Source organism: Coturnix japonica, chromosome Z (assembly GCF_001577835.2).
Source record: "Coturnix japonica isolate 7356 chromosome Z, Coturnix japonica 2.1, whole genome shotgun sequence".
NCBI lineage: Eukaryota > Metazoa > Chordata > Aves > Galliformes > Phasianidae > Coturnix > Coturnix japonica.
In genome coordinates, this window is record NC_029547.1 from 22,463,127 (window position 1) to 22,489,902 (window position 26,776).

Here is a 26,776-nt window from a genome sequence, read left to right on the forward strand (position 1 = left end):
ATCATGGCGTTACCAGCCAACTAAAGCCCTGGCCATTTGTCAGGGAATATTTCTATGTCTTTGCTGGGGATATAGTTATGGTGGAGAAAAACTTACCTCCTGGCTCGCTGTGGGCAGCAGCAGGCTGCTTTGGAAACCATGCTTCCAGTGCCAGAGGAGTTTCTTCTGCACTTTGATACTGTCCCTTTTTTTCTCCAACACTTTCTGCCCTTCCTGTAGCCTCTCCAGGCTCTGTTGGAACTCCTGTGACTGCAGTGCAAGCCCCTGGCGGCTCTTCTCCAGCAGCTCCTCCTGGCAGCTGCAGGCTTGCTCCCGCTGCTCCAGCAGGCCTGCCCTTACCTCCTGCTCTTGCTGCCACTGCTCACACTCACGCAGCCAGCGCTGCTGCTCTTGCTGGAACTGCTGCAGGAGTTTGTTGATGTTTGCCAGCTCCTCCCTTTGCTTTTCTGAATTACGGTGTTTTTCAGGTTCCAGGAAGAGGGGTAACCGAGAACTATGGCCACGACTGGTCTTCTCATTGTCTTGGAGGAGTAACCTATGGAGCTCTCTGTGGCTGTCCTGGATAGCTAATGCTGCCTGAACACCATAATGACATAGAAAACAAATGTTTAAATATTAGCACCTACACATTTCTGTATTTTTGTTTAAGAACATGTTAAAATGTTTCACCTTCATGAAGAGAACTCTGTGTTCATGCCTATATCAAGACATACTTCTAAAAGCATGCAACCATTTCAAGCACTTTTAATGAAGCTTCTGATTTGCAACTGGGCTTATAATATATAATGTTTATGCTACAGCTGCATGCCTCAGTTACACTTGGGGTCCTGTTCTGTCATATGATGTAAAGATACAGGAAAAACAATATTTCATGGTTAAAGAGGGCATTAAAGCATTGACCTCGGGAATGCAACACTCAATTCCTAAGACACAGTTGGTGTGTACAGAAAAAAGTGCACTGCTTCCAGTGCAGCTCACACAAGACATTAAAGTCTCCTTGGTAATCTACAGTAGTTCATTCCTACTAACATCAGTTCTACAAACATCTGCCAACACAGCCCGGTCACCTTACTTCTTACATGCACCTGACCCATGCCAGCAGAAATTGGCAGTGCAATCACGGTTTTGGTTTGAAGTTTCAGTAGCTTCTTTCAAAACCAAATGCACAATATGTCATCCTTCACAAGGATGTTGTGACATGGCTTGCACTAAAGACTGTGACAGCATCCAGTATGACAAAATAAACTGCTTGGATCTGAAAGAAAGGCCTAGGCCTACTGATGCACTTATATATGTGCGCTTATACCATAAGGCATGATTCTGAGCCTACTTTACTGCCACTGGTATTAAGCCATCTCTTTTCTAACTTTTACAAAACTTTTCCTGATTTACAAGTTTTTGTTTTTATTTTATTTTTTGCATTGCTTCCACTTAATTTCTAATGCACAGGTTTCCAGGATTGCTAAGAAATATCCTAATATCAAGGTTTAAAAGCTAAATGTGTTGAAATAAAGCATTTTATAACTGATCTTCAAAACTGCGCCTAAGGAAAAATAAGTTAAAATGTACTAACTTGGCAAAAAGAGCCAAAAACTTCTGACTAAGGCTCTACAGAATAAAACAATAATGATGAAATATCTATAAAGTGTTGGTTGGCCACATAAGTGATCTAAGTGTGGTTTAGAAGTCACCAGGATAATATTCTAAACAAAATACTTACGTTTGTCAGTATTTTGAACTATATATTTTGAAATCTGTACATTAACCGACATCAGTTCAGTTTGAGCTATCACCTTACTTCTTCCCTAGACATTTGGACTGTACATACTTCCTTTCAGGGAGGGGAGTGATCTCCAAGCAAGCATTATTCAGTTTTTATGGCAACATATCACTGACACAGAACAAAAATATACAGTAAAACAGCTTGTACAACAGTCAGTAGAGCTAAGTATCCACTAACATAGTGTCTAGAAGTAGTGCAAGATGAAAACAAGCCTTAAGAAGTAAATTACTAAAACCAATTACTCTACAAAGTTGATTGTGGAGTATTTACCTGTATGCTGTACAAGAGACGAGTTAGATTCTGGATTGCTTGTACAATCTAGAAAACAAAAGAGAAGGGTTTTTAAAGTTTTGTTCACTCTTAACTAACTACACTTTGTCTGGGGTTTAAATAAACTCACCTCTGTCCCTGTAGATCCTGGGAAACTCATACTTCCTCCCTAAAATAAATACATGTAGCTTTAAAAAGTAGTTCTTTACTTTACAATTGTATCATCTAGGTAATTCTTTTTTTTAAAAAAAAAAAAACAACTCATAGAGACATCCACATTGTTAATATATGCAGTGCTGAGTCAAACCTTTTTGTGAGTAGGTGAAAAAAGACAGAAGCAATAACCTATGAAGACTAATAATTCATCAACACTGGAGTTTCCATGGAAATCACTAGAGATCCTAAGCACAACTGTAAAAACAAAAATATTTCATCCACAATTTTAATCCTCTTGTGACTAACGCTACATAGAAAAGACATTTCCATTCACTCTTTGTTTACGTGACAATTTTGAAATACAGTAACCAGACTTCTGTATACTGAGCAGAGTGGGTTTAGATTACCTCTAGTAGGATGAAACAGTTCAAGACTCTTCAGAAATCAAGGCATTAATACTGCAAGAAGCTGATGGCAGTTACATTAGTGGGTTACAGGCAGTGCCTTTGGTGTGCAGGGAGCTAAGCAAGGGCTGTGTGCCTGCTGCGTGCTGAGAAACCTACCAGCATCAGGGCTGCTGTCCACTGCAGCTGGGCTTGCTGCTCTCAGGTGGCGCTCAGCCACTTTGCACTTTCCACCCTATCCCTTTTTCTTAAGAAGCATTTTAAATTTATGGGGTGAAGCCACCCATAATCCTTTCTGCACGAAAAACAGCTCCTCTGAGAAAGATAAGGTGAAACAGTGGAGAAATAAAACACAATCCTTTCTGAGGCTACACTGGAAAGACTTCCTGTATGATTTCTGTTACTTGTTTTGTTTTGTTTTTTCCTCTCTTTTATTTTATTTAGGAGTAGAGCAGGGTTTGAAGAATATTTGACTGTCCTCCAATACTCCCAACTTCTCTTCTGAGCCCATTTCCTGCCACAGAGCAAAGCAGCTGCTCCATTTCACTGCAATAACTGGAAATGAAAACAACGAAGTCCTAAAACACAGTGAAGATGTGGTTGAGGAAAGGGAGCACCATTTCCTCATTTCCTCCAGCCCTTTCATTCTCCATCATCTCCGTACAGCATTTCTGCCCCCATATCTTCACCTCCTCCTCTGCTTCCTTCTACAGACATCAACCAAAAAATTCACTCTGCCAACAGAGGCTAACAGAGGGGATAAAATGGGGATGCTATACAGTGTCAGGGTAGACACAAAGTAATTTGGCCCTTCTGTACTGGGCTGCTACGATGGGCAGCAGGTAGGGAAGAGGAGGAGTGTGAAGAAGCAAGGGGAGGAGAAAATGTGGGCAAGGTGAGGAAGATTGCAGGAAGGAAGACCCAAACACTGAACAGAGGTAAGGGATCAACTCTACACTTCTTTTTTTTATATAAAGCATGTTTGATTTAACAAAGGAGGTGTGCAGAAGGATAAAAGGCTCAGCTAACTTGGGCATGGCTCAGAGGAAGGAAATGGCTAACTCAAGCACCTGTCATAGTCTAAAGGCAGCACCGCTTGAAAACTGGATATAGTCTGGATATAGGCCTGGGCTTCAATGGAAGTCAGACCAGATGGACCCAGCGGTCCCTGCCAATCTCAATCATTCTAAGATTATACAATGGAAGAATGAGCAAAAGGAGGGTTTAACTGAGTTACCTAGTGATATAACAGTATCACACCACTTATAACTTCAGTACAAGTCCTTTAAGCCCACGTAGGTCAGATGCAATGGATTCAGGTGTTTTAACTGTGCTGTAATCTAACACCGCATCCCAGCCCCTCTTCCCTCTTTGTTAAGAACAATAATGAGCAGCAGAAATGTGGATATTCAAATTCTGGGGAATTTATAGTATTAGAATTCTACTACATCTACTCACCTGGCACCCACAAACTGCATGGGCAATGGTCTTCTTTCTGATGCACCCAACCCCAGAGCTGGGGGCTTTTGCTCTGACTTTCTAGCTCTCTGCCTATGATAGCTGCCTGATCCCAGTGCTGCCATCCCACAGCCTCGGGGCAGCACAAAGAGCATCCAAAGGCAAGGACCGGAGGACAGGACATCCCCTGCCTTTGACGGCCCTTTCGTGTTTTGTTTGCTCGCTCTGCCACCTCCTGGTCAATTTGATTTTGACACGGTTAGATGCGACACGACTGCTGCCGCAACAGTCGAGACAGGAAGCGTAAACTGGGATGGAAAAGCTTTCTCGAGATCCTCTAGATCCACTGACTCTCAAAGCTAGCTTGAAAGTTAAAAATCTCCAAAGATGGAGACTCCTCAGCCTCTCTTGGCAACTTGCGTCTGCTTGATTACCTTTCTCTTGCAGTGCTTTTTCCTTATTTACAGTCAGAAATTTCCGTGCTTCTACGTGTAATCTTTGACACTCTTCATGTTGCTGTGAACCTCTGAGAAAAATGTGGCTCTGACTCCTCTGTAACCCCAATGGCATTTTTTATATGTGGGACTATTGGAACTTTTCAAAGTGTAGATTTAAACACACCCCTCCCCTCCCCTCCCTTCCTCATCCCCTCATTTATGAGGTTGTTGAACATAAGGCAAGGCTTATAGGCAGATATGTATATTAGTTAGAGTAGTACAGAAAGACCTAGAAAAAACAAGGTTTCAGGCACACATCCTCTTTTGGATCTGAGAGAGACTCTACCCTAATGCTATGTATCTTCTTTTCCTGCAAACCTTTCATTTCATGTCCTCCGTCTTCTATTCTAGTCTCAGCCTTAAACAATAATACTTCCATTTACTCTCACATTAATTCATGTTGCTCTTGCTCTAGCACTCCTTCGCAGTCCCTTATATTTTCCATTTATAATTCTGCTCAGAACTGACTTTTGATTCTGTTTTTTCCCCTAGATTTGTTTAAGAGTTATAGGACTTTGAAAAAATGGGTAGTTTATCTTCTATTCTCTAATTTCTCTGTCTTATTTTAATTCAGATTTTTGAAGCAAGCTGGCATTAAGAAAATCCATCCTATTTTATATGCTTGTTCTCAGGATGAAGTTCTTCTGCAGCATATGTCTTCCTTGCATTAGCTGAGGTCTCTGTCATTGCAGGAGACTTTCATCATCCTGTGAATAGGAGGAGGGAGCAGAGGGAATACTATCAGCCCCACAGGGTTGGATGTACTGAATGATGACAGCAGAGAAGCAGGCTCTTCAGTGGTCCATACAAAAGCACTGTGGCTGCCACACCCTTTGCTCTATAAGCCTGGCAGGAACATTGTTCTGTGTTTGGACTTTTCTTGGGTTTTATGTTTTGTTTTGTTTTGTTTTTTAATGTTTTTATAAATTCGTTGTTAATTGCAGTGAATTCTACTAAACTGAATTATATAGACTTTGATGAAATGTGCCTATCCCATGCTTTAGATCTTAGAATAATCTTTAGATATCCCATAAAAATCTGTACAGCTCTTACATTCCCAGTGCCCAGAGAGATAAGTGAAACATGAAAGAGAAATGAGTTACAATACCTTATACTCTACACTGGCATCAGAAATTTCCTTTTCAATAGGGCAAGCAGTGAGATCAACTTCAGGTGATTCTTCAGCTTCCTTCATTTCTGCATCTAACAAATAAGACACCAACAAGATGCAAGAGAAAGTTACCAAAGCATATTCTGACTGCAGAAACAAAGGCTACACTTTTTTACAGCTACTCATGGGATGCTGTAAATACCTGATGCCAAAGGATTCTAGGCTGGGGAAAAGCAATATAAAAAGCCAGGATGGCACAAGTGGGACAATCTCATCTTAAAAAATCATTAGCATTTCAGTTATGAAATATTTCATAGCATAGCCATATTAGTAAACATGCTCTGCAGGTATGGCTTGTACAGGACTTCATTTCACTTTATTTATTTATTTATTTATTTATTTATTTATTTATTTATTTATTTTGCAAGAACGTTATGTTATACCTTTTAAAGCTGAAATAACCAGAATATCAATCCTACTAGCAAGTTGTTTTTTATGCTTACTGACAAAAACTGGCTGCCGGAAAGAAAAAAAAAGAAAAAAAAAAGGCCTACACAGTAATATATATTTGCTGTAAAGCTGAGCAACAAAGACTAGAAATCATATAAATGTTAAGTATGAAGATTCGCAAATCTGACTCAATAATGCTGATTGCAGACATATGTTATGGAAAAAAATGCAATGGATGCAAACAGTTCATTCACTTCAATGAAGTTATATGACAATTTACTCAGAGTTTTTGCCCAAAGACAACCTTTATTACATTATTTTCTACTGATTCTGCCACAGACTGAGAAAACTTTCCAAAAAGAAATCCTGTATCAATTACTTTAGCAATCTGAACACATAAAAACATCAAATTTTACTCACCATCGGGGAAAGATTCCAAGATTTCACTGGCACTAAGTCTGTGTTTCGAACTTAATTCCTCGGTACTTTCCTCTGATGATCTGTCCGTTTCATTCACTTGTGATGACGTGACAGCAACGTGGAGACTTTCAACTAAGGAGGAAAATATGAACAGTTACTGAGGCACTAGAAATAGATCCTTTTTGCACAAATCAATGACAATGAGTTGTAGAATAGTTTAGTGTGGAAACGAATATTCAAAGATTATACAGTCCAACCCTCAGGTCAACAAAACTGGGTCACTCAAAGCCTTGTACACACAGGCTTGTAGTACATCCAGGAATGGCCATTTCACAACATCTCTGAGCAACATGATCCAATTTTTGACCACCCTCATAGGATGTATTTTTTCCCATTATTTCATTGGAATTCTCCATGTTCCAGCTTGTTCCCTTGTCCTGCCATGAAGCACCTTCAGGAGAAGTTCAGCTTCTCTTTTATAGTCCTTCGAGGTGGCTGAAGAAAGTAACATCCATCAAGCCACCTTCTTTCAGGAGTGAGATCTATCACCCCTCCTCAAACATCATGTTCTCCAGACCCCTAATCATCTCTTGGTGCTCTTTACTGAACATTTTCCATAAGGCCTTGTGCTCAGCAGTCCAGTGCTGGACACAATACTACTAATATTTCTCACCATGGGTGAACAGAGGATAAACCATCTCCCTCAACTTGCTGAAAATACTTTTCCTAATGCAGCAACCCATTAGGATGTTGTCTTCCTTTGCTTGCAAGGACACATTGCTGGCTTATGGTCAACCTTCTGTAGATTGGAACTCCCAGGTGCACTTCTGTAAAGCTGATTTCTATCTATTTAGTATCCAACCTAGCAAACATAAACTACCCTATCCCAGATGCAGGCCTTTGCACCTGTCTGCCAAACCTCTTGAGGTTTCAATCAGTTATTCAATTGTTACTTCATTAATAAATCTGCAGTAATGATCTCAATACCTATTCCCCAGAGAATCCCTTAATAATACATTGCCAGCTGATCATAATCCTGTAAGCCCAAAAATCCAGCTAATTTTCCAAGCAGTTAAGCAGTCCTTATGTCGCCAGTTCAGCTGCAAGGATATTGCAGACAGTGCAGTGTTGAAGGACTTGTAGATGTCATGGCAGAAAACATGTGATGCTCTCTTCTCATTATGAAAGCCACCAGGTTACTCAGACACTTGCAATACCTCTTCAAGAGCATATGGCCTATGATGAACGTGGTTCAGTTTATCAGGACTCATTTCAACTGAGTTTAACAGGAATTTAGTTAAACTTCCAAATAGACAATGCACCCACAAATATTATTACCTATATTCCTTCAGAGGACTGCACTATAGACAGTACAAGGCTATACACCCTCTGACAGTCTGCAGAAAAATGTGGCTCCTACAGTAAATATGGCAGGCATTTCTTGGAAAATCTGTCAAGACTGTCTGCAGTTCAGTTTGTACATGACCAAACAGGATTCCAATCTGTTACCAAATCAACAAACTCAGGTGAAGATAATGGAGCAGATGCTGTGTTATGCTGCATCCAGTGATGTACTTCACAAGACTGTACTGCAAGACAACCAGCGACTGAAACATTCCTCAAAATATAATGCCATGGTCCAAACTACTTATAATAAGATGTTATTCACTAAACATATCCCCACTAAATGCATCTTACAGTCTTGTTTGTGTTCTGTGCCAAGTCTCATGAGACTTGGAAGAACTGGAGCACAAGGCAACAAGGCTATACTTTATTACATTGAAGTATCTGCCCATATGGCAATTGAAGAGCCATCACTGCACACTTCCAACACAAACTCACCTTCTCTGAGAGCTGCTACCAGCAATGAAGCAGCCTGTGGAGTTTCTCCATAGTCAGGTTTGATGAGGAGGTGAGGTTCCACATGAACATCTTCAAATCCACTCATATCTACTAGTTCTGCATAGATATGCAATTTGTCTTCCAAGCAACTGCAGATTTGCTGATCTTGGTTACTCAGTGATTCTGTCAACCAAAATTGAACACTGTATTAATATTTTTTATCCTGTGGGTAAAGCACATTCCAGATATATACTTATAATCTTTACACCGCACAGATATTGCTAACTTGAGCTAGGCAACAGGCTTGTTCAGTGCCTTTTAGAGTGGCCAGGAACTGAATTCATTCATAATCTGTCCTGATGAAAGCTGGAAAAGACACTGGGTAGGTCACTGTCTTACACATGAATAGTAGGAAAATGCCTTGTGGGGGTGGTTACAAGCAATGGAAGCAGAACAACTGGCAACCCCCCCTGGCTCACAGCACTTTAGAAAGATGCTGCTGCCCAGGTAGAGAACATGGTTGTAAAGGTATGTCACATAGACAGATGTCCATATACCCATGAGTCATACCACTGAAGAACCCAGAAACAACCAGCAAGTCGATCAGGCTGCTAGGACAGAAGGGGCTCAGGTAGGCCTGGATTGCAACATAAGGGTGAATTATTTCTTGTTCAGTGGGCCCATAATATCTCAGGCCATCATGAAAGAGATGCAACATATATATAGGTTCAGGATCAAGGGGTGGAGTTGACTATGGACAATACTGTACACGTTATCCATGCATGTGAAATGTACTGCAACTAAGAAAGCCAAATGGAAAAAAACTTCTGGTACAGAGAATGATGACTGAAACATAAATATGAGGCCTGCCAGGTGGAGTATATCACACTCCCACAAACCCTCCATGATAAGAGCTGTGTGCTTACAATAGAGGAAGCAACCACTGGATAGCTGGAAAGATATTCCGTGCTTCATACTGCTGCCTGGATTGCTATCCCGGGCCTAATAAGTACATGTATATATGTAAACATAGAAAATAATCATTAATTTCCTTTTCAGTCTTAGTACGTAGTTTTTATCTCAAACTACAAGTTCTACTTTTTTTTTTTTTTCCAATTCTCTCCCCCATCCCACTGGGAAGGGATGAAGTGAGCAAAAGACGGTATAGTATTTATCTGCTTGCTAGGTTAAATCACAGGAAAATGTCACAAACAAGTGAAGCCTTACAGTTACTGAATATTGAGGTACTTCCATTAGCAGGAAACCATTTGACCTCAATGATAGTTTTATAATTTCAGCATTTATTCTCAAAAATACATTTCACTTTTTCTTTTGTACTCAAAATAAAAAACAAAAATGTGAAGTGCTTGGAAAAAGGCAGTGGATGCTGCAGCCAAGTTGGTGTTCAATGCCAGGTTGAATGGGGCTCTGGGTAGCCTCATCAGACAACAGTGGCTTTCTCTGCTGTGACTCTCCTTATTAAGCCACTCTGAACCCATCAGCCAATATATGCCTGTTATCTTCATCCATCCTAACCTCTCAGGACATGGGAGCTGTCAGAGTGGCAGGTATGGTACCGTACCTTGACATTTCTGGATTTTGCATGCTTTAGCCTCAGCAATACGTCTGTCCTCATTGAATTCACCCATTTTTCCTTCTTCTTGTTCCTCTGGACAACTGTAGAAATGAAGCAAAGCCAGACAAAATAATGTCTGAACACATACTCATTTTCAGTACAGTGCTGCATTTATAATAAACTACAAAATACCAACCAATTTTGGTACAGACCAGACCCATGTCATTTGCCCACTTCCATAAAAAGCAGTAACTAGGTATAAACAAGGCTGAAGGATTCCTTTTTAATCCTGGCAAGACTGTAAGTCTATGGTGCTTAGCATAAGGCTCACACCTGGAAAGTAATGCCTTCCCTGCCACACCTAGTGAACAAATACTATGGTGAGACTGGGGATTTATCCACAATGGATTCATGGGCATTTGCAAGATTCAAGAAAGCATCCAGTGCCAAAGGCAAATGTAAGGGAAGCTTAAATTGACAGGTAAGGACATCTGAGAGGAGCAGGAAAGGTCTATTGGTTCAGTGAGAAATTAGATGTAAGACAGTAAGTTTGAGAGAATAGACAATGAGGTTTTGGCATCTCTGAACTCAACAAAGAATGGAAAGCACACTGACAAAAATATCTAAATAACCTCCTTTTCACTTCGAACTACCAGGGTTACTACAAAGGCCTTTTTCTCTACCTTTCCACTGCATCTTGAATATGCCTCATCCAGCTGTTGCGCTCCTCTTTAGAGTTCGTATGAACTTCATACATCTCAGGTCCTGCAGATGAAGCACTAATCAGAAACATCCCCCTTTCTTCATTGGCTACTTCTCTTACAATGAGCTTCTGAAGAGAGATGACTGAAGGCTTCTGGTCCTGGGAAGAACAATCACAATACACACAAAAATAAATGTCTCTCTCATAAAATAACACACTTTTAGAAGAGGGCTGTTTTTCAATTCAGACACACTTAACCATTTTGTTAAATACTTTATAGTATTCATGAATAAGCAAAGCACTGGGTACATGCTAAAAACAAATACCAGAAGCTCAGTGATACTTGAGACCCTTTGTTTATATAGCATTTATATAGTTTGGGAACTTCAGTCTATGACCTTTAATGCATTTTATGTGTGTTTACTACTACTACACTTCAGTCAAAATTATGCTTCTGATTTGTTGTGTTTTGTTTTTGTTTGTTTGTTTGTTTTGTTTTACAATTCATTTTAGATAAGTGTAAGAGCTTGCTCTGCTTCCTAGCTTCATAATCAGATGAGGCATGTCACTAAACCTCCTTCCGTTGCTTTCATCTCTCTTCTCAAAAAAAACCTCTCAATTCTGAAAAGAATATTAACTTTCCATATACGGGTATATTACTGTTCTGAATATATTATCAGTATTAAAGAAATACAATAGTATGTGAAAATAACCTAGAAAGCAATCTAACTGTTGAGAAGTACATAAATAAAGAAGTAACATACACATTCACAAGTCTGATAATATACTTACAACAGCTGCAAAAATGTACTTCTGATCTTTTTCTTGTAAGAAGAGCAGCATATCAGTTAGAAGCAGAGCTAGGGTATCTCAAAAAGAGAAAAGGAAAATTATATATTTTTAATGAAAAGTATTACAGGTATGCTTAACTTCTATTTTTTATCTTTGAAAAAGAAGAAACCCTGGTCAGTAACTCACAGAATCCTACAGTAAGCCAAACAAGAAATACCTGGATTATTCAATGTTCTGCACAAAGCAACAGCAAGCAATCATTTTGACTCTTCTAGGAAAGACCATGCTTTGTGATGTCCACCCTCCTGCAGCACAGTGCTGAAGCACCACAGAAAGAAGAAACCTTAATTCAAACGTCCTCTGAGCTTCTCCAAGTTTTCAAAAGGCAGCCTAATAAAGAGCACCCTTTGCAAGTTTTGTTTCGTACACATTGTAACATAAACTCGCAGCTCAACATTATACTAATGAAAACATTTATGGAATAACAGTGAGCATACAGGCTCGTACAGCTGTAAGATGAATATTAGTTAAGTTTCCAAAAAAAAAAAAAAAACAAATCCCAACATATGAAAATCAGATTCTGGGCTTGACAGTGAAAATTGGGCTCCAGCCAAATGTATTTTCAGGATTTCTTTACCTTTACCTTACTGTCTATGTCCCAGTACCACTGTGGAACAGTACATGATGGTCAGTGCTATAAACAATACAAATGTGCAATACAAGAACATGTTTCATGGGATGAAACTACAAGCTGTAGGAATTATCTATATAGGGCAGCAGCTTTTAGAGCTATTCTTCTAGCAAGTAGTTGAATATTCTCAATACCATTCCCTCAGAAATTTATGTTTGCAATACAGTGTTATAAAATATCTTCATTCTTAAACCAGACAACTTCCATTTGTTATCTATTGAGGACTTCAGTGCTAGGATGGAATACCTTTGAAACGACCAGTTGCTGTTTTCCAGTACACTAAACCTTCATGAAGAAGTATCCTCTCTTTTCTCATCAAGTCTTGCTTCCTAAAAATGTGTCCACTTTTCAGTTTTGTATATGTTTTGTTTTCTGTTCGGTTGAGAATTTCCATCAGTTTTTGCCTCTTCTCATATTCATTAACTTTCAAATCTACTGCTGCAATCATGTCCTTAATTAAACGAAGGGCTTTGCATAGGTCTTTATGTTCTTCTGTTCCTTCTGTATGAAACAAAAAATAAACAATGTGATAGGAATTAACATATTCAAGACAATTCATTACTCATTACTTTCTAGGAACTAATGAACATAATGTGAGGCTAAAATTGATAACTCTGTAATTCTACTTTGAACCTGGCAATAGAGATGTTGCAGGTATTTACCTTTGATTTACCTATTAAAAGATGACAGACACCTTAGATTTATTCACTAGTCAAAACCACACATTGAATATTTCTGACCTACTTATAAGCTGTTAGAATTTACTTTTTTTTTTTTTTTTTTTTCCTTATCTAAGTAAATCATACAGTATATTGCTCTTCTGGCTATGAGTTAAACATAGAATAGGACTTAAAGGACAAAATATTTACATTTGGATACACAGCTTTCTAGAAACCAATTTATAGCCCATTTTAGGGGCAATATCTGTAAGCTGATAGCATTTATAAAATGCTCTGCAAAGCTGCAGGATAATTAATGCTTTGTTTGAAAAACTGAACAGTAATTTATGAATCATTTGCCTAACCTCACAAGACACCTGACTGTATTCATTTAAAAAAAACATGCTGAACGTGCCTGAATTAGATCACATCCTCTGTTCAATATCTTTCATTAAAACATGTTCTTCTGGACTTCTAGGCCTTACCCAGAGATTCTCATGCCATAACATAACAAAGACTTCATATACCAGACACACTGTTTGGGCAATATCTGCCTTAACAGTAGATACTTTCATTGCTCTGGCTCTGCACAGAACAGTGAATTCATCCCTAGAATAAACTGTAGCAGTACAGATTTCCTTCATTAGAAATGCACCACAATTTCAGACATGAAACAACACTCAGCTTTTATTCACCTTTTGTGTACTGCAATATCCTTTCAACTAGAACAGGGTATTTGGTGATTCTCTGAGTGACAAGCAGAATGCATTCAGGGATTCCTCGGCGACGTGCCAACAAATTGCTGCTCCTCAGCTAGACAGACACAAATACATGCTCTCAATAGTAAATTCATATTAAAGCACCAATAACAAATAATATCTCAGTGTGCTAGAATGAACTAAAATAAAATGTTGGGTTATCCAAACTATACCCAAGTAACAATTGCTGCCCTGAGGGAAGAGGTATGCTGTAATAGGAATATGCATGTAACACACACTGGATGCCAAAGCTTTCAAAATATTGAAAGGAAAATGTGATTTATCAGCTTTCTCTTGAAAAAGAAAAAAGCTTGCCCTTTTAACTAGATATTAAAAATGAGTTACTGAATATACTGAATATAATCTTAATCCTAAATTTAAAGTAAAAACTACATAGCCATCATATTCTTGTGAAAGCTTACTTTAATGAAATTCTGGAACTTCTTGTTTTGCTGCAACTCTTTGAAGAGATTAACAGCTTCTTTCTGATGGCTGCAAAATTCTCCATATATTTTCTTCATTTTAGTTGCATTTTCCTCTGAAAACTGAAGAAATTAATAATTGAATTGTGCTCAACAGAAAAGCATATGCCCAGAGATTGTAGTATGTATATCATTTTATAATATGCATACAAAAGTATAGTATTATACACACACAGCACCTGTAACTCATATGCTACTTGTTTCTCAAGTTCTTTGAATTTCACTATCAGTTCCTACCAATGCAGAATGAAAACAGGCTAGCCATTTTAGGAGCAAGAAGAGGAACACAAGCTGGACAAATACAAGCACCACATTCTTGCTAATAATTAGACAAACTACTGTTTTTCAAACATACTTCCTTTGAGGCTTATGTTTGAGAACCTTGAGTACATAAAGGATTAACGGAACTGATGCCTCTCTACCTGTTGCACAAGGATATCTCCGATTCTGCTGATTACAAAATTACGTTCATTTCCCTCCTCACACGATTCTTGCCGTCTCTCCCTCATTCTGCAAAAGAACTGCCTATGAAACTCCAGTAGCTCATCTAAGCAGGGGAATATTCTGTCCACCGTGCTGTGGTCCAGCTGTAGTTCTTCTTTCATTCCCTTCCTGAATATTTCAGACATAATGAACAGGGTGTGGATGTGATGCGCTTCTGTTTGCATCAGCTCTGCAGTATAAAGGTAAACAGCATATTAATCATTTTACACACATTCATTATACAGTCATTATCACTTTTTCTGTATTAGCCTCAATCCTAAAAGATCATATCAGTCAGAAGTCTTAATTTATCTTGCTATAGTACAGCTCTCACAACTGCCTGCACTGCAGTAGCCACTGCTTAAACTGGAGATGGAATGAGTTCCAGTGAACAGTGTAGGAGTGTCTTAGATAGTCACCCTGTTCCAACACTGGAACCTAGAGTTCTGACTCTAGGGAACATTGTAATCAAAGTGTTCTTCGAATCTTATTATTTTTCTAAATGGAACCACTCATTCTACCAGGCATAAAATATGGCTGGCTCCCTCTATTTTCTACAATTGTTGTTTTTAAGCCTAGATGAAGCTTTAACATACTGACCAAAAATGACATCCTGCCTCTTGGCGACATCCTTTTCTTGCTTGTTACAGAACATCGGATCCACAACAAGACTCCATGACTCCGCTTCAAACTCGTGTGCATCTGAACTGATATCCATCCACTGAGATGAATCCACCTCAACTGTGGTAAAACAGCAAATCTCATAAATAACAGCCAGAAAAACATTAGGGGACATTCCTTTGACTGTCATCTATTAAGTAAGGGGGACACATCATAGGGATGAACTTCAAACAACTTTTGCAAATGCTGACAGCAGTGTTACAAAAGAAAGGCTTTCCAGATGTCAGCAGCATTACCAATCTGTTGAAATGCAAATGTGACAGTGGGGGAAGAGAACAAACAAACAGAATCTTCTTTTCTCAGATTAAATCCTTTTATCCTTCTTTGCTTGGAGAAACTTTTTACAATTTAAATACAAAATCCAACGCTGTCAAAAGTAGCTGTGATGCTGAGGATCCTCTGGTCATTTTGTAGATAACTGGCAAGGGATACCTGCACCATCCTTTGTGGATGAATGCCATATGGCTTAGAGATGCAACCTTGCACCTAACTACAGAAAACACTATTTCTATTCATCTCACAATGATGCGCAGCCATTTTAGGAGGGCAGTAAGCCAGAGGTAGATAAGATTTGGGGTTACAGAAGGAACAGAAGTGATGTAGATTAATTTTTTGCAGTGTGCACTGTCAATGGAAATGACCAGATGAGCACAGAAATAAAGCATACATCTTCTAAAAGAATGCTAAATACGTCTCCCCTATTATTTTCCAGTGGCAATACCATACAAAAATATTCTAAAAGTTATAAAAAAGTTACTTATCAGGAAGAACAAAAAAGTTATATTTTAAGACTGTTGTATCTGATTGCATCACATTAATGAAGGCCCAGCTATAATCAGTAAAAATAGATGTTCTACTATAAGAAGTGGCTTCCTACATCAACTCATGAATTTTGCACTTTGCAATACGGGTTTAAAAAGGCAACACTAGTGCAATACTTCTCACCTTCCATCACAAAAGAATCCATTGAAGAATATGTCCCTAACGCCTGTAACATCTCTTCAGATCTTGACTTGGTCCTCCATGTGGTAGCCTCAGAGTTCTGATCAGGAAATGGCATAGATCTTCTATGGCAAAAAGGGGGGTGAGGGGAAAAGAAAAAAAAAAAAAGAAAAGAAAAAAGAAGATTTATTTAATTGTTCCATTTTCCTAGAAATACTCAATGATGAATTTAGCGTTTGGTAGCTGTCCTCTACCTTTCAAAACTGGTGCCAGGACCAGGGACACTTTTGGACAAGGAATGGGACTGCTGCAATGCTTCCCTCCTCCCAGCAGAGAGTCCAATAGGTACAGAGGAAGAAGGATGCACTGAGGAAATCCCAGGCTGTGAAACGTCCCCAAAGAACAAATCTGTGAAGCAAAACATAAAACAACATTTTGATGATGCACAGCATGTCATCAATATTAGTGTTACACTGTAGAATGCTTATCAGTTTTCATATGCACCTATACCTGATAGCACCTTCCCAACAGTAAAGTCTGTGATGCTTTACTACAGAATATAAAGACAAGCCCCTCAGTTAAGCGGAATAGCTCCGATGTGGATACTGGAAGAAAACAGTCCCCAGTCACAGACACACTCACATTGCAACCTGAACCCAAGGAAATCTAAATACATATACATATGGTGAATGCCATACTCAAAAGCACAAGATAGACAGAACCATCTACACTTGATTTCCAATCTCACTGAAAACAAAACAGTAAAATTCACCCTCCTTTTAGTAGGTGAGGAGATAACTGAGTTTCTTCATGAAGTCCTGCTTATCTGTATCAGATATGAGAAGCACAACTCTTTTTCCTAATGATATTGAAATGAAAAAAGAAACACAATGATGAAGGATAGTTTGTGCTGTCATTCCCATGACTTCATAAAAGAAGTTTAACTTATTCATACCATATTCACACACACTCACAAGCCTATTACTTATCAATACTTACTTCCAACGCCAACTTGAGGTTTGTTTTTGCTATGGTACCTCTCCTGGGATTTCTGAAAAGAAATGATTTTATGAACCTACAATGAAATCGCCTCTGACAACACACTGAACAGTCAAGTTAGTAATTCACTTTCATGTATCATACAAAAGAGCCTCAAAAAAACAATCCTAAGTTATGGTCCTAATTTCAACCAGTAACAAATAAACCTAAGACAAAGTAGAACATTATTTGTACAGCAACACAAAACTGAATCTGTGACAAAGTAGAACATTATTTGTACAGCAACATAAAACTGAATCTGTCTACTCTAAACAGAGCCACTGAGCTATTGCTTTCTGAATTTCTATATCAATACTGCCACAAAGACCGCAAGAAAAGGAAGTAATCTTTGGGGCCTTATAGTCAAACATTCTTGATGGATTTGTGGCAACATGCTACCTGATGAAGCCTCAGAATCAGAATCAGAACTGATTCCCCTTCCAAGCTGTACTTTCCAAAACCTGTAGCAAAAGCTTGCTGTACTTAGATATGTAGTTTCCCTGGGGTGGGTCAGTAAACATTTTCTGTAACTCATTCTCATTGACATGAGTCAGAAAGTGGCCCTCGTCTCCTCTTGACAAACATCTTACCAGTTCCAGTAGTTAGAACTGCCAATTCAACTGTCCTAGTGTCCTCTACTTGGCTAGATATTTGTGCTAGGCTATACCATGACTAAAATAAGTATAACGAAAATAAATATAACTAAAATTTAAAAAATTTTTTAAATTAAAAATAAAAATAAAAATAAAAAAGACAGTTTAACTTCCAGTTTAAGCCTTGTTTACCCTGAAGACTCTGTATGGAAGCATTCTCCTTGTAGGCTGCCATGATGTAAAACTCAACTATACCAGGAAGAGGCATTTTTCTAATTAGAAAAATGTATAACTGTATCACTGTGGCACTTCTATGCCAGCCCTATTCCACAAGAGCAATAGCCTTACATATCTATTTTTTCCAAGCACCATCTTTCTTGTAATAAACTCACCTTATGTTTATTGCTACTTTAAGGGAAACAGTATGTATCACCTTTAGCCCTGGCTTTGTTCCACACAGTCTTTCAGCCACTCTGCCCCAAGCCTGTAGCATTGCCTAGGGTAATTGCAGCTGAAGTGCAGGACCTAGCACTTGGTCTTGTTGAACCTCATATCACTGTTCTCAGCCCAGGGAACTATCTACCCAGATCCCTCTGAAGGGCCTTCCTACCTGCAGGCAGACTGACACTTTCTCCCAACTTGGTGTCATGTGCAGACTTACTGAGGATGCACTCAACGCCCTCATTCAGGTCATCAATAAAGATACTGAACAAGACAAGCCCTAGTATCAGCCTATGGGGAGCACCATTCATGACCAGACACCGCCTGGATTTAACTCCATTCGCCACAACGCTCTGGACCTGGCCATCAGGCCAGTTCTTTACACAGCAAAGAGCGTACCTGCCCAACCCACAGACTGACAGCTTCTCTAGGAAAATAACGTGGGAAACAGAATCAAAGGCTTTGCTGAAGTCCAGGTAGACTGGGGTTAACAGGCTCTTCCTCATCTACCAGGTGGGTCAATCATAAAAGGAGATAAGGTTGGTCAAGCAGGACCTGTCTTTCATTCTGGCTGGGCCTGATCTCCCAGTTGTCCTGCACATGCCATGTGATCTCACTCAAGATGATCTGTTCCATAACCTTCCCTGGCACCAAGGTCATGCTGACAGACCTGCTGTTCCCCAGATCCTGCTTACAACCCTTCTTGTAGATGAGTGTCAAGCTGGTAAGCCTCCAATCTTCCAGAACCAGGAATACTGATAGATGATGGAAAACAGTTTGGCAATCATCTCCACTAGCCTTTAGATACCCTCAAGGCACACCCATCTTGTCCTTGTAATTCTTCAAAAATACAAGTAATTCTTCAAAATGATTTTTTTACCCTTTTCCACAAATTCTTCTTCAAACAATAGTGCTTGGTGATGCTCACATGAGATATTTTAATACCCTTGTAATGCTTCACATATAGACACTGGATCTGGGCAAACTTCCTTTACATTTTTTTCCCTTCAGCATTTTTTTTTCTAGAATCCTTGGAAAGCAATTCTAATAAGAACAGTGTGGTGGAAGAAGTTACCTTAGTGCACACAGGAACACACTCCTTACAGTTCTTATGCACAATCACATTGCAATCTGAAAGAGAAGTAGATTTCAAAGCTAGATGCTGAATAGGGGTCTTAGGCTGCAGATGATGTTAACCTCAAAGTTTCTCTACACTTCCTCCTTCAGGCCCCCTTATTAAAATAGCCTGGATGTTGTTCTCAAGCAGCAGGCCCTGGCTGGGAAGGAGGCTGTTGTGCTGGGCTGGAAGATGCCTGTGGTCTCTTCTGAAGCTACCACCTGCTTTCCTTTCTCTTTTTCCCCTGCCCAACTCAGCCCATTACATAAAATAGGTACTTCCAAAACCAGGCAAGGCTCCTTTTAAAATGGAATGCTAAACCAGGATCTTGTAGCAAAGCATTGCAAACTCACATATTAAAATCAGTAGCTACTTACAAGAGCACTGCAGGGACTCTTTTCCTAGGAGTGCCTTTTCACAGGCCATACATGGCATAATTCCAGAGAAGGTTCCGCTTATAAAATTATGTCTGTTCTGTTTGTCTTTGGTATCTTTATTTTTTGTCTTCATCCACAACAGCACAAGCAGGAAAAAAGGGGGAGAGGAACAGGAGAAAGAGGGGGAGTATTAGGAAAGAAAATAAAGTGATTCAACACTTTTCTTGAGAGCAAAATATTTTGGAACATTTATTGCCTGTAAAGGGACACTTATAATAGTATATTATATTATAACATCATTAATGGCCTTGTTTCCACTGACAGCAAACCTTAACAAGGAAAACTGGCATTTATAAGCCTGCAAAAACAGAAGATCCAGAAAGCACAATTTATGAAGTCTTACAGACTGGCCACACGCAACTGAACAAGTATAAATCTCTGCATCTCCTTGTGAAATCCATAGAAACTCATGCCTGTGCAATTAAAGCCATGTTTATATAACCTTATACAACCTGTATTAAGGTATTAAATTACATGGGAAATAAACTATTAGTTAACAACATTAATGAATTTAATAATTTTTGCCTCTTTTTACAGTACTTCTTCTGGTGTGAGTACACATTCCTCTGAGCATTTCTGGCATCACTGTTTAGGAGACCACACAGACACGCTTATGTATGGCTGCTGGACTGGACATACATATTCACAGCCAGCTCTGCAATGTTCAAAGGTATCACCACAGCAGCAGTTAGCCATCTTCACATCCACATGTCACAATATCCTGGGGCACAGTAGAATGTAACAGGCCAAATCCACCTCTAAAGCTGCTAATGCCATTCATTACTCTACATTTCAGAAATCTCAAAATTAGCCCTCAAATGTTTTAATCTGCCTTTCACAGTACGTCTGTTTGGCTGTGAAGGCCTTGTATCTGCAACTCTTTAATGTTAAGCAGTACTTATTCATTCAAGAAGCCTTGTTAACATCAAATAAAGAAAATTCAACTTATTAAGTGCCAATGTGGAGGTTACAGAGCTGAGCACTTGTAGGAGTAATTGCGAGAACAAAACCATAACTTTTATTTAATACATATAACTATTTCTTAAAGGCAATTCCAATATTTTAACTTCATCTAAGGAGTCAAATAAGATTATTCATAACATGAAAAAATGGCAAAGTGCAATCCCTGCTATAATTTGTTTGAGCTACTGTTTAAAAGAAGAGCTGTTTTTCTAATGCCCTTTCAGGATATTCTGCATGTATTTTAAAATTAAAAGATAAAGATTGAAGTTCTCCTTATTCTGTAGTTTTGTAATAAACAATGGTCTATCTTTATATAAAAATTTAGATTCTCATCTACAAATCACACAGTCACAGCATCATAAGTAATAGTACACATATAAGTCTCAAATTACCTTGTACTTATTCCGTGTGCTGGTCATTCTATTCATCAGAAAGCTGAAAGTCCGACTCACTTTGTATTTTTCAGACTCTGTTTTTGAAGGTACGATATACTTATCCCATTCTTCCTCCTGAATCCTAGAACACAGACCAGCAAAAACAACACATGCCAATGGGAAAAAAAAAGCAAAATCTGGATGGTGGTTGCCTACCATTTACAACTACAGTGTTCAGTTCTTTTTTTCAGTTTTCTTTTTTGTTGTCACTGTTAAATAGGTTATAAAGGCTTTTTATAAAAATTAACTCTACTGGACAGGTGGATGGTCTTTAAAGACCTTCCTAACCCAAGCCAGTCCATGACTGCATAATAGCCCATGTAATGCACAGACTGCACGATGTGTTACCAGCTTGTCATGACTATCTAATCATGACCCCCTTGCTTTTACTGGGGTCATTTGGCTGCCTACTGAGTTAGCTCCCACTGAGCAGATTCCCACTGCAAGATGTGCACATCACAGTGAGCCCAGAAACAAGGAGCCAGGGGATGAGCTCTGTGCAGAATGTAAAACTGTGTATGCAGATGGCCTGGCAGGCAACTTCTTCACCCTACACATGTATCTTTATAGACCGTTACCAGCGCTGGGAGACACATATATGACAAGTACCCTACCTTTTCTCTCGGGAGTGCTCGGGCAAGCTGTACGCTCGTTCTGTAAGACACAAACAGTTAACCAACACTCATGTGAGGAAGTCATCATGCTCAGGGGAAACATGCGACCTCCATCAGACCATAAGCCTGACTTTAAGCAATTGCAATGTCACTTGAAATTTAGGGAAGCAAAAAAGTAAACACGTTAGAAGCAGCTTTTCCTACACCATGTCCTACTGAGCCATGGTTAGCAGACAGAACTTGGCAGAGCTGAAATGGATACCTGCAAATGCCAGTTGCTACAGACAATCTGTTCTTAAGAACTAGAAAATATATTTTTTTTTATTTGACAAATCAGACTTGAACCATTTATACTCCCATTTATTCTTTAACTAATCTGTCATAATATATCTTAATGATATTCTAACATTCACAAGTGCAACTTTATCTAGAGCCTTTTTTTTTTTTTTAAATCCCCTTTCATACGGAAGAGTTATTAGATTGTGTTCTGCAAAAACTGGGTGACATATTACAAATTTACATCCTGGAAAGACTGAAGAGATCTCATGGAGGTACTTTTCAACAAAATGCCTAGAGAGAAATAAAAAGGTAATAGATAGATCAGTAACCCAGATTGCTTTGAAAATTAAGAGCCCCCTCTACTATTTCCATATTAGAAGTCATTTAGTTTTGCAGAGACCGCTTGGAATTATCACAGAGGTACTGACAAACCTAACTTGAAGCATCAGACTGTGCCGTTTTTCAAATTAGATGCAAATGTGAAAATGCTGCATAGAGTTGGTTTGCCTTCAGGCACACATACACTTCATGTTAGTTAGAGCTGGAACACTTATCAAAGAAGCCATGAGACCAGAACAGCATTTCAGTAAGCTGCCAGACAAAACCTGTGCAACAGGATGCTTTCTGAAAACACAAAGGCCACATGCCTGAGGGAGATGAAGACGGACTCATGCATAACAGCGTATAGGGTTGTGGTCTTGGTACTTACTACAGGGGTGGAGCAGGGACACTGACTTAGAGAGTGAGAGAGCTTGAAGGAGGGATCGGCCACTGTTCGTGGGAACACCATCTACAGAGCAGGGACAAATCCTTTACTGTTACAGCCTGCTATTACCTTCTCAAATAAAACCAAGTAGTTGTTCTCAAACTCAGTATATTGAAAAGCTTCCATCAAAAAAAGATGGCAATTTCCCACTATTTTCTGATACTCATTTTGAGAAAGATCAGCCTTCTGCCATTGTGATTTGGTGTCTACCTCACTACAGTGCCAGGCACAGCTGGGCTCTGAGTAAGATGTCCCCAGTACTGGCAGCTGGGCAGAGGGATGGGGGCAGGTTTCTATCAAGCATACACATGATGGGACCCAGACACAGCCATGCCACAACCTGCAGAGGTCGGAGTGAGAGTGAGGCATCTGCAGCCCTCACTGCCAGCAGCTGGTGGTGCAGCACATGCCAAATGTGCTGCACAAAGGCCTGTTTCAAAAGCATGGCAAGGAGGTTTCCACAGTACAGGAAAACATCTAGCACAGACTGACTTAGGGGGAAGAGATAAAAGAATAAGAGGAACATGAACTCAAGCCTGAATCAGGTTGGAGCAGGTAATAAGTCTGAATGAAACTTAATGGTCTGTGAAACCAACAGTCCCTTTGGCAGTGAGGTCAAAAGAACTTGGTTTTAAGTCCACACATGTTGCAGAGCCTTGCTTATCAGTCATCTGATATCAACCTGTCTCAAGACAGAATCTTCTTATTTACTTCTTCCTTGCTTTTACAAAGACATCTCACTAACCTGACGGATACAAATGGTTGTAAACATGTAAGTGAAGCAGCAAAATATGATGCAGCTACATGCTGCAGTAGATAATCCCCCTCATAAGACAATCTGAAGCCTTACTATGTATATTAAAATAGAACATGTTAGAAATAATATGTAAGAAAATACAGTAAAATAAATTCATTTTCTATGATACAGGAAGTGAAGCGATCAGAAGTGGACTGAGCCCAGCCCCACTGGAGAACAGTATATGGATGCACTGCATCCAAATCTCTGTAACATCTTGGTTTGCTGGAGGAGGTGGGCTTTGATGTTGGAGAAGACCACAGCACATTCACCACTTTCAGACATTCTTCAGTATCTAAGGGAAGCTGGGACCACCCATTCTCCCTAGGCATTTCTGTGCTATCCTTTGCATCCTTTCAGTTTCCACGGGGCAAACAACAGAAGGTTAGGGTAAGGCTTTTTGAAAAAGAAGATTACTACTCTTGTCTGCATTACTTTTTCTGGCTAAGCACTCTCGTCACAAATCTTATGGCCTCCCAAGGATTAGCTGCTATGTGTGGTGTAATGAGGCAGGACATGGAAGAAGAGCAATGGAACATGACAGGGGTACTTAACAGCAAATAACCCATTCTTCCACATGCACCGGTGTGATCTGCATGTTTCACGGACTTTGGGCGTGCAATTACCAGGAGGAGGGGAGGCCTGAGTAAAGAGGTCAGCACTGGGTTGAAGCAGGTAAACATGAGATGGGGTTGAGCATATTCAAAGCCAGAGTAGAGCTGCCACTGACCTTCACCTGAATCGCCAACTGTGAAGTCCTGAGGAATGCGAGGTCTTCCCAATGAATCTTTAGGTGAGGAACAGGAATACGAGCGTGACCGAATTCCAGAGGGTGCACATTCCTTCAAGAAATTGCAGCAGATAAGAACCTTTACTGGTTTGAAATTAATCAGTAGCAGAACCGAAATAAAGCAGTGGTAGAATTTCTGGAAGATACAACTGATTTTATACGTAAGTGTACTTGCTTTCAGTGAAGCTTTACATTTAAGTACCATTAGTGACCATTTCACTTGAATTCTCACACAGCCTGTCATAATTTTGTCATGAAAAGTTTTAGTGTATTTCATGAAATATATTTTTGTACAGGTCAGACTAAGAGAAATATTACATTTTTCTCCAATTTTGTGGCAAGAAGCATTCAGCTACTTTTGTGCACCATTATATCTGATGACTGAGTTATTTCTTTTACTATGGAGGTCACCAATTATTTGTGTTTCAATACTACAAGAACATTTCACACAGACTAACACTTTGCCGTGGCAATTAGTGATAAGAAAACAGTTATCCTCTCTCTTCCCACTACTTTTTTTGGACTGTGATTTAGAAGACTTTCTGATTCCCAATTATGCTAATGATACAGCTTGAAAGGAACTTGCCATGATTTTTCAGTACACCATTTTAATTTCAAGAGGCTACTTCTAAACTGCTTACCTTACTGCCCTTGAGAGCAGCCTTAACAAAATCAACTACTTGCGCAGGACTTTTTTCTTTCTTAATGAAATTATTTGCTGAAGTTTAGATAAAACTAAATTTTGGTAAGACACTTATCTAAAAAATCTCTATGAATATAAAATAACTCTGCATACGTGTCTGAAGTTCCTAGAAATTACATCATGGACTAAAGAAAACAAAGCAGACAGAATATTTTGGAAATTATAATCGGGAGGAGAGGTTTGCACTGCTCATTATAGAAAACCCCGCTGATACACCCAGAGTCTGGCAACTGCTTTAAAACAGGCAACAGACTGGTTTTATCCTGTTGCCTTTTCACATTACTGCAGCTGGTTAAATGTTTGCTAACTATTTTGACTAGAAAATGCTGATTCACTAAACTTGATCTATGTCCTCTGAAACACTTCCAATAAATGATGCTTTATCCAAAGCTGAAGTAAGTCACTGGTGGTCCATTCCATGGGCTGCTGCCAAGGCTGGCCACAACCAGGAGCACCTGTTCCACACCCCCACCCATGCTGCTCCCTGGACTAGCACCTGTAACTTTCACCTAGGAGATGATTTTTCCCTTTAAGATTCAAATACTTCCTCATATGTTTTCAGTGACTGACATAACAGGAAGACAATCCAAACCAAAACAGTACTGAATACCTTGGGCTGTGGACTGATAGATAAGGGTAGTGATTCTGTCCGGCTGATGCTCATTTCAGAAGAGTCTAATCTATCTCTGCTACAAACCTTCACCTCTCGATGTTCAAGAAGAGGATTGGGTATACTTGATCTGTCCGAAACACCTTCACTTCTGCTGTTTACTTCAAGGTCATCGAGACTAGAACTGAAGCAGACAACACAGTAGTTAATTACCATACTCTCTAGGAACCAGTCTCGATGCAACATGCAATACCTCTGTATGCTCTGCAGTTAAATAACAACCCAAGCCACCACTGTTTCAAGTTATGTCACGCTCTGAGTGTCTTCTCATGTTTCCAGTCACTTGGTCACTGTACTCCATCACTTTGCAAAGGACTCACCTGTCCTGACCCTGTTGATCTGCAGTACAGATGTATGCATTGCTGACAGTGTTATGGGGGACAGTGTCAAAGGCCTTACTGACGTCCTGGTAGACCACAATAACATCCTTACCCTCATCCACCAAGCTGGTCACCTCGTCATAGAATGAAATCAGGTTTATCAGACAGGATCTACTGTTCATAAACCCACGCTGACTAGGCCTCATCCCCTGGCTGACCTTTAATTGGTCCATGATGGTTCCCAAGACTATTTGATAATATTTGATCACATACATTGATTTATAAAGGTCAATCAAATCTTTCTGAAAATTCAAATAAGCTCATAAAGCTCATATAGGCCTGAAAAAGTTGAGAATAATTTTAAAAGTATAGGATAAAAAATGTTTCTATCCAAGAGAAGAAGGACATTTATATTATTTTACACATTATCCTCATAGCTAGCTAGAAGAAAAGAGCAGGTGGGAAAGAAACTCTTTTAGTCTAACGTGTGTTCTGTTATCTGTGGAAAAACATTCCTTCTGGTAGGACCTTATAGTTAATTAAGGAAAGGAATGTTTTGATATAGCATATACTATTGATTACTTCAGTCAGCAACAGATATTGCTGCTTCCTTTTCAAGTGTTTTTATGTAAATGTGGTGCCCTAATTCCAGTTAGC

The 26,776-nt window shown here is 39.3% G+C and overlaps 1 protein-coding gene across 8 annotated transcripts in view; it reads right to left on the bottom strand.

Annotated features, from left to right (window-relative positions):
- Nucleotides 1-26,776, bottom strand: part of ARHGEF28 (Rho guanine nucleotide exchange factor 28) — a 76,243-nt gene that overhangs the window by 19,095 nt on the left and 30,372 nt on the right. For 4 of the 8 annotated variants that reach the window (XM_032441321.1, XM_015848866.2, XM_015848872.2 and 1 more), the window contains 24 exons: nucleotides 25,740-25,923; nucleotides 24,367-24,478; nucleotides 22,784-22,864; nucleotides 21,796-21,835; nucleotides 21,140-21,263; nucleotides 19,725-19,851; nucleotides 19,306-19,361; nucleotides 17,158-17,209; nucleotides 16,413-16,566; nucleotides 16,162-16,283; nucleotides 15,136-15,276; nucleotides 14,475-14,725; nucleotides 13,993-14,115; nucleotides 13,508-13,625; nucleotides 12,400-12,654; nucleotides 11,463-11,539; nucleotides 10,651-10,829; nucleotides 9,974-10,068; nucleotides 8,392-8,574; nucleotides 6,550-6,681; nucleotides 5,677-5,771; nucleotides 2,184-2,222; nucleotides 2,054-2,101; nucleotides 97-576 (listed from right to left, as the gene is read on the bottom strand). In XM_032441321.1, the coding sequence (XP_032297212.1) occupies nucleotides 97-576; nucleotides 2,054-2,101; nucleotides 2,184-2,222; nucleotides 5,677-5,771; nucleotides 6,550-6,681; nucleotides 8,392-8,574; nucleotides 9,974-10,068; nucleotides 10,651-10,829; nucleotides 11,463-11,539; nucleotides 12,400-12,654; nucleotides 13,508-13,625; nucleotides 13,993-14,115; nucleotides 14,475-14,725; nucleotides 15,136-15,276; nucleotides 16,162-16,283; nucleotides 16,413-16,566; nucleotides 17,158-17,209; nucleotides 19,306-19,361; nucleotides 19,725-19,851; nucleotides 21,140-21,263; nucleotides 21,796-21,835; nucleotides 22,784-22,864; nucleotides 24,367-24,478; nucleotides 25,740-25,923 (3,268 nt within the window). The remainder of the gene's footprint in view (nucleotides 1-96; nucleotides 577-2,053; nucleotides 2,102-2,183; nucleotides 2,223-5,676; nucleotides 5,772-6,549; nucleotides 6,682-8,391; nucleotides 8,575-9,973; nucleotides 10,069-10,650; nucleotides 10,830-11,462; nucleotides 11,540-12,399; nucleotides 12,655-13,507; nucleotides 13,626-13,992; nucleotides 14,116-14,474; nucleotides 14,726-15,135; nucleotides 15,277-16,161; nucleotides 16,284-16,412; nucleotides 16,567-17,157; nucleotides 17,210-19,305; nucleotides 19,362-19,724; nucleotides 19,852-21,139; nucleotides 21,264-21,795; nucleotides 21,836-22,783; nucleotides 22,865-24,366; nucleotides 24,479-25,739; nucleotides 25,924-26,776) is intronic. The other 4 variants (XM_015848869.2, XM_015848873.2, XM_015848870.2 and 1 more) reach the window with 3 other exon arrangements.